The sequence below is a fragment of the Populus alba genome, chromosome 1 (assembly GCF_005239225.2).
Source record: "Populus alba chromosome 1, ASM523922v2, whole genome shotgun sequence".
Taxonomy (NCBI): Eukaryota; Viridiplantae; Streptophyta; class Magnoliopsida; order Malpighiales; family Salicaceae; genus Populus; species Populus alba.
The window spans coordinates 33,042,902-33,051,257 of record NC_133284.1 but is presented as its reverse complement, the minus strand read 5'-3'; the positions used below and the strand labels follow the sequence as shown (position 1 = coordinate 33,051,257).

Sequence of the window (8,356 nt, the reverse complement as noted above, 5' to 3'; positions counted from 1 at the left end):
ATAAATATCGAGCCAAATCTACTCCATAATGGAGCAGGCAACCGCCAAGCAACGCCCCCAAACAAAATTATTAGGTTGAAAAAGCATGGAGGCAGCAACATTGATAGCTTCTTCCACATGGCCCTCTCTCTCTCGCGAGAAAATTGATATAGCAAGCATAACGTTTCAATTTAGGAAGGACAAATTAAGAACCGTGAGCTCATTTCTAGGAATGTCTGACGTCCTTTATCCGATAACCGCGAGTGGCTGCAGGCCCGTAGAAGACCAAGGAACGTTCAAGCATTGGGATGTAAATTAACCAGACACTTGCACTCTGAATGAGATGACATCTTTGGAAACCATCTGGTCAAAAAACGTCTTTCGCTTTGCCAAAACTCCCACATTTAGCATAAACCATCCGGTCCCATCCGGTCAAAAAACGTCTTTCGAATTGCTAAATCTCCCAAATAATTATGCATTATTTTTAGGTGTCATGAATATATTTTGATAAAAAAATAATTACTAATTTGAGATATAGTTCAATGAACCATGAACCATATAAGATAATTTTATTTGAATCATATTAAAAAAAAAAAACTATAGCAAACAGGAAAAAAATAATATATATATATATATATATATATATATATATAAACATTTTTACTCAGAAGCAAAAAAAAAAAAATCATTTATCTAATTGTGTTTGATAAAAATTTTTTATTAAAATTAATTTTTTTTTTTAAATTGACACACACATAAAATTTATTGAATAAAATAAAAAGAAACAAAATATTATGCAAGGTTGTATATATTTAAAATATTATTAAAAAAATAAATATTTAATATATATATAATATATAAAATAAATTTATAGATAAATCATACTAACCTCTTAAAAAATTAAACACACCTAGTATAATTAAAAAATAATTACTATTTAGAAAATGCTAAAAAAAAATAAAAAATAACAAAGAAGATATATTAGTTAAAGTATAAAATTTAAATTATTTTTAAAAAGACATAAAAAAAGGCATTAATAAAAAAAATAAAAAATAAAAAATATACCATAAACTTGGATTTGAATTGTAAAATTAAAAATATAAAATAAGGATAAAATTAAAAGCAACAGTACATGATAAAAAAAAAATTAAACATGTAGAATTTTTCAACATGTTTTTTCTTATAAAAAATCATAAATAAATACAAAACCATTGTGTAAGTGAATGAAAAAAAAAAGTTATTAACAATAAATAAAAATATAATTAAAAAAAAATTAAAAGATAAATATAGATTAAGATATTTAATATCACAACATGGATCATTTACTTGATTGTGTTTAATGAATTTATTTATCAAAATTAATTTATAATAGAAATCGATACACACATAAAACTTATTGAATAAAATAAAATAAAAAATTATTCAAGGCTGTATATAAAAAACTATTATAAAAAATAAATATATATAAAATACAAATGAATCAACTAACTCCTAAAAAATTAAAAACACCTAATATAATTAAAAATAATAATCTCTATTTAAAAAAGGGTTAAAAATCCAAAATAATCACAAAGAAGAGGTAGTAACTAAAACATAAATCAAAAAATATTTTAAAAAAAAAAATATAAAAAATGTATCAATTAAAAAAAATTAGACACTAATGAGCCTAGTAAGCATATTGTCCACCCCAAATGTAAAAACACAATAGACAAGATGTCAGTGAGCTCCTAAAATCTGGCCATTGATGTAGCCGAAAAAGTAAAGCTCCGTGGTTTTTTAACCCAAAACTCCATTTTAAATAAATGTATAACTCAAAACACTTAAGAGACATTTCAGGAGCCTTCTTAAACCAATTCATGATCTCCAAAAATGTAAAAAACAACCTAAAACACTCGTTATATGACCCAATCATTTATTATTACAATCATCAAAGAATTGTGAGAAGATGAAGAATAAAATATTACAGTATTTTCCATAGATGTTTTAGTTTTCGTACATGAGTGGCTAAAAATGTGTTGGATTATTCTAGACAGCTTTTTGCTTATTACATGTTAGTCTGTTTGTTTTTGTATTTTAAAAATATTTTTGAAAAAATTTAAAATTTTTTAATTTTTTATTAACTTTAAATTAATATGTTTTTAGTGTTTTTCAAATCATTTTGATGGGCTGATATCAAAAATAATTTTAAAAAAAATAAAAAAAAATATAATTGGTATATATTTTTAGCAAGAAAAGTTATTTTGAAAAAACAACCACAACCATACTACCAAAAAAAACTAATGTATTCATTTTAATGTGATTTTGGTCTACAATTGTATCCTCCACCATCAAGCAAAAAAGGTTAAGGTTTAGGGTTGATTATTTTTTATTCGGTTCAGTTTTTATAAAAGAAAATAACTAAACAGAAATGTTTTTTTTTTTATAATCAAAATCGGTTCAAACCAACTGGTTTCGGTTCGGTTTAGTTTTTTAAAATAAAAATCGATTCAAATTAGTTTGGCTCGGTTTTTCAATTTTGCTCGGGGTTTAGCTTGGGTTTTTTCAATTTGACTTGTTTTTTTCTGGTTTTTTCTATTTAGGTTTGATTTGATTTTTTTAATTTCAGGCTTATAAAACCAAACCGATTGATTTTTTTTAAATTTTAATCAATTTTTTGATATTTTGCTCAACTTTAGTCAAAGCCTCCAAAGGAAAACCTTTTTGACACGCATTTGTCATACAATTCGAAGAAAGAACATATTATTTTTCCAGGTGTTGGGTAATATAATAGTAATTATTTTTAAAATTGTTTTTTTCTGAAATTTATTAAAATAATTTTTATTTTTTAAAATTTATTTTTAATATTAACATATTAAAATAATTTAAAAATATATAAAAAAATTAATTTAAAAAAATATATTTAAAAAAAAAAACACGGATAAATGAGAACACCAAGCACTCGCCAGATCTGTTCAACATTTCCCAATTTCCCCGTACAGATAGACAAGAGCAGTATTAATTGAATCCCGAGCAATTTTAATTGACAAAAAAAAAAATTCATTCGCCCGAAAACATATTTACTCTAGATTAGAATCTTTCTGTTCATATATAAGGTTTTATAATGGATATATTAAAAAAAATCAATATCAATTTAAATTGATATCGATCACTTAGATTTTTTTAAACCATGTTTATCAACTTATTTAAATATTATCTATTTATCAGTGTAGAGTTCTTATTTTATGGGACGCAATAGCTATCCGTTAGCTGATAATAGCTATATTGATAATAGCTGATATACATATCAATCTAATTGTTAGTGTGTAAATCTAATGACTGAAATACATTATTAGACTCTTTGATATACCACTTGTAGATTTCTTTTGAGAACGTCACGTGTCAAGCAATGGATATACCACAAGTTTATGATTTACCTTGGAGTAATGTTAGAAATACTGTTCAACTTGCATTTCTAAAAAAACTTTTAAAAAAAATTATTAAAATATAATTTATTTGAAACGTTTGATATACTAATTTTAAAAAATAAAATTTTTTTTAATATATTTTAATATAAAAAATACTTTAAAAACCAACTCTCAAACAGGTCTTAGGCATGCCATTATATCAACCAATAAAAATAAGGAAAAAAAAAAAATTATTTGTCCGGAAAACATGTTAATAAAAAAATTAAAAATTAAAAAATACATAAATAACCCATTCCGTGATCTACTTATGATCTACCTTTTGGTCACACAACTTGCGATAACAAGTGAGAGAGGTTTTGATTTCTCCCCTTCACATTTACTGGTAAATGATCTACTTATGCTCATTCCACGGATAAATATTAAAGTGATTACACCTGCTACAAACATTTGGAACAAAAAAAAAAAAAAAAAAAGCCTTGCTAGAAACGTAAGAGAAAGTAAGAACGCAGAAGTTACTTTGTACATGTGCGTGTGTGTGTGGTGATAATCTAACGATCAAAGAAAGAGAAGATAATTTACTTGTGAAAAATAAGAAGGAATTCTATTACACGAAGGAAACTATCTATCCGCAAGAGCTCAATTGGCCTCTGCTTATCTCTCACTTCCAGCCTCTTCATCTTGAAAAACAAACTTTGAATATTTACAATCCGAAGCATCTGAAAGAAACGCCTTCAAGCAACTTGCCTGTCTTCACAGGAATCATTTTCTTCATGGCTTGTCAAGGATAGAAGTTCCATCAGCTCCATTCGGTACTCAAGGCCTCGCAGGTAGTGCCCCAAAAGCATGCACCTTGAAGAAAGAGAAAAAAAAACAGATGTAATAGTATTAAAATCTGTTGCCAGAGGGAAGAACATCGTGAGAAAAGAGTTAAATGAAAAGGCCTAACCAGAAAAGTAGTCGTGCCAGATAGTCCCTTGACAATGAAATGAGGGGCTGGAAATGAAGCGAAGTGTTCTCAACTAGTTCAGCACAATCAACTCCAATATTTAGCGATCCAGGTGATGTGTTCTCTGATTGTGGAGGAGTCTTAGAATGCATCTTAGGAGAAAGGGTTGCAAGGAGACCGTGGACTACAGAATGGATCATTTCTTTTAATTCAGGGAATGTTGGTTCGGATAACTCAGCAACCTGTTCATGTCACAACCATATATATTACCAGCATATCTAAAATAAACCAAGCAGTTCATTGCTTGAGGTTTTGTTGTGCATACAAATAAAGAACTTGGCCAAATGCAAGTAGGAATAGGATCTACAAATTAGTGAAAGAACACCTTGCCTCCAGCCTTTAAGCAAGAGCAAAAATAAATCATAGTGCTATTGGGGTTGTAGCGGATTCATAATTAAACACTTAAAAAACATTAATACTTGTGTAGGAACATGTAGCAACATTTAAGATTGCACTAAGCAGGGCCAACAGTTAAGCCAAAAGCCATCACTGCTATCAACATAATTCGAAAAGGAGATCATTTAAACATTGAAATTATTGGAAGGAACTCAGGATCAGATGGATATTCATGACTTTAGAATTTACAGGCAACTCCGCGTGTATTGAGAAAACAGAGTTGGCATGCCTTACCAAATGCTGGGAAAAAGAAAAGGAAAATAAAAAAATCATTGCACATCAAAAGCTCTGGAAACAGCATCCAATTAAGAAACTAAAACCGAATACTTGAAAAACAAAATAGCTTTTCACTCAGTTCTACTGAAAAAGAAATCGAGAAAAAAAATGACTTTGAATGTTAAAACTTCAAACTATTGGAATTGTAATCAAAGAATCCTTTCTTAGCTTATTCTGATGAAGAAACAGGAACATCAAGAATTTTGCAGATCAGAAAGTATTATCACACAAAATCACCACTCTCATGTGTTGAGCCAATAACAAGCTTTTGCAAACGTAATAAACAAAAACAAGATCATACTAGTACTACACTACTACAGGCATTACACCCTGTAATCAACCAGTGTGATATGAAGCATGCAACAACCACATCTGATAGTGGCATATCATATTATGCAAAGCATTCAGCGGTTTGAAAACATCAGGCAAATTTCAAAAGAAGAGATTCTGTAGGAAAATGAGCTTGGTAATAATAATCACCTTCTCTGGTTGTAGTGACCTTAAGTAGTCCAGTAAATCATTCTTTTCTTCGCCGACAAATTGTTGCATTTGAAGAGCAGCACTTTTCATCCTAACTTCATGTAGTTCCTTTAACAGAAATAAAAGGAAAATAAAAGACATGTAAGAACACTATCCTGAACAAAATAAATGTGTCTGTTGACACCATACGAATTGAGCACCAAAGGGACATTTTTATTTTTATTTTTGTTCTACAGCCAGGTGATATCCTTACACACCAGTATTCCTATGAAAACCCCCTCTTATTCCAAACGGTTGCATTCTTTGTGATGCCTTTATAGGACATCCAAGTAATCATATTCTTCTACCAAGCTACCACAGCTCCATTTTGTAGGATATTTTTATCATTAATTATCATCCCAAAAGATAAAATAAAATAAACTCTTGACTTGTCTGTGTTCCAAGGGAGTTTCTAAATTGCTATTGCATACCTTTTTCACAGAAGATAAATGAGATTGTAAATGAAGAATATATTGCTGAGCTTCAAGGGATATTTCACCAAGGCCTTGGATATTGATGTCATCAGATAGGTCTTCTGCAATTTTTTCAAATTCAGTATCTTTTCCAAGACTTTGATTTGTTTCTTCACTCTCTAGCACTAACCCTTGAAGATTGTTTTTTGAATTTCCCTGCGCTTGCTTTTCAGAATCTTCTTCGTGTATATCAAGGTTTCTTTCAAGGCAAAGCCTATACTCAGCATTTCGTAGTGTATACCTGCAATTCAAGGAGAAATATAATTCATGGATATCTACTACTACTACTAATAATAATAATAATAACAACAACAACCAAAAGGCAGCTGATCAAAATGTCATGTGATGCATCAAGTGTTCAAAAACTACTACAATCCATGCAAGAATCGACCACAAAAAAAATTAATAATTTCCTTTGTCTTTTGACCATCAGATATTTAAATGGGCCTAGACAGATCACATCATGTTCCATATAAGCTAGATGAAAAAAGCAATGAATTATTGTACCCTGTCATCATTGAAGAGACCAGTAACTTTGAGAGAGATTCCCACCAAGCCTCAATAAAAACTTGAAATCGGTCTGATGGAAGTAAGCCCAACATGCCCGAGATGGTCCTCTTCATAGCATCCAAAGTAGCAGGTGGAACATCTTTTTGGATAAGGCTCACATCTAATGGCTCTATCTCTTGTATCAATTCTGAAAGAAGTGATTTCTGAAAGAACATACGCTCTCAATCATTACGAATATCATATGAATTCTTCAAGAAAAAGATAGAAATTAATCAAAGACCAACTGCAAATAATCTTGAATACAACATGCCAATTGGTTTTCCTGCCTGCTGGTTATCGTCTAGCTACAAAACTAGCATGACTTACTAGTAAAACGAAAACAAAATCACAAACCAAATAACTTAAAGAACCATTTTACATTACAAAATGAGACGCAAGGAGTTTATCATTGAAAATTCACGATATACATTCTCATTCTACAAAAACAGTTTCCATCTAATGAATTATCTATAGTGGTTCTTATTTGCTCTCCCTTCCCTGTAAAAACAGTAAATATTACAAAATTCAGTTCACTTCAAATTACACATTTTGCTAAAATTCGATACCTAACATACTATCTAAATTCAAGCATACGCCAAATTTACCTCCCGAATCATACCATGATCCTTTCGTTTCATAATTTCATTCATCATCAACAAAGCCAGTGGTATCAAATTCAGTAGAGCCTTGAACCTATTTTTCTCTGCTCACCAGCAATTCAACTAATTCAAGAGGCTCAGGTAAGCCTAAACTCCAAAAATCCCACCAACAATCATAAAGTCCGTAAAATTCTAATTCCATAAATTTTACACCCAATAAGATAAAACAAAATCCAATCCAAACCAATTCAGCTCAGTTAAGAGTGAGGGAGAAAAACAGAAGACTGAGGATTAGAGATGTGAACTAACCTTATCGGTAGAACGTGGCTCTCGATTAAAACCGAATCCGTCGAAGGAAGAATCTGAATTCGACGAAGCAAGAATTAGGGTTTTGATTTGTCTAGAATTTGAGATAATAGTGGCGCGAAGAGGATTAGAAAATGGGATTGATAGAGAAAGAGACGGCGGCGTTTGAAGGCGACAGTGATTAGAGGAGAGGAGCAGAGGGAGAGGACGAGAAGATGAGGAGAGAAAGGTTGCCATTAAAAACGCAACCTTTTTAGATTTCTGTGTCTTCTTTCTTCTTTTCTCTCCTCTCTCTCTCTAAGCTGTGAAAATCTGGAGCCACGAGATAATCTGACGAAAATTATTAGAGATAGAGAATGGTTGGTGACGTTACACGTCAGCAAATTCGTCAGAAAGGTCAACTCGTAAATCCAATCAGGACTGTTCTTGTTTTTTTGCTTTATTCACAACGATAAACACTCAATCTTTTTATTTTTTATTTTATAAAACTCTCTCCACTCAAAGTCGATACTATCGAAGTGATTGATACTTAGAGTCGATCCGCAGATTAATTATTGGCAATTAAAAGTATTCTGGAATTTATCTATACAAATAAATGGATTGATACTATCGCTTTACATAATGCCTTCTTGGCTCTCTGTAGCTGTGTTTTACATGTAATAGGGATATTTTTAAAAATATTTTTTATTTAAAAAAATATTTATTTATTTTAATAAAATTAATTTTCATATTAAAATATCCAAATAAAATATCAAAAAATTAATTTAAAGTAAAATAAAAATTAAAAAAAAATCAATTATTTTTTAATTTTTTTTTTAAACTCAAAAACAACCATACTCTTACTAATAA

At 29.9% G+C, this 8,356-nt stretch overlaps 1 protein-coding gene across 1 annotated transcript; it reads right to left on the bottom strand.

Moving 5' to 3' along the window:
• Positions 1 to 3,758: 3,758 nt before the first annotated feature.
• LOC118046928 (uncharacterized) lies at positions 3,759 to 7,839 on the bottom strand. Its single transcript, XM_035056025.1, has 6 exons — positions 7,511 to 7,839; positions 6,561 to 6,766; positions 6,012 to 6,294; positions 5,542 to 5,649; positions 4,330 to 4,571; positions 3,759 to 4,232 (listed from the first exon to the last, which is right to left on the bottom strand). The coding sequence occupies exons 1-6, from the start codon at positions 7,742 to 7,744 to the stop codon at positions 4,115 to 4,117; spliced, it is 1,191 nt and encodes a 396-aa protein (XP_034911916.1). The 5' UTR covers positions 7,745 to 7,839; the 3' UTR covers positions 3,759 to 4,114.
• Positions 7,840 to 8,356: the final 517 nt, after the last annotated feature.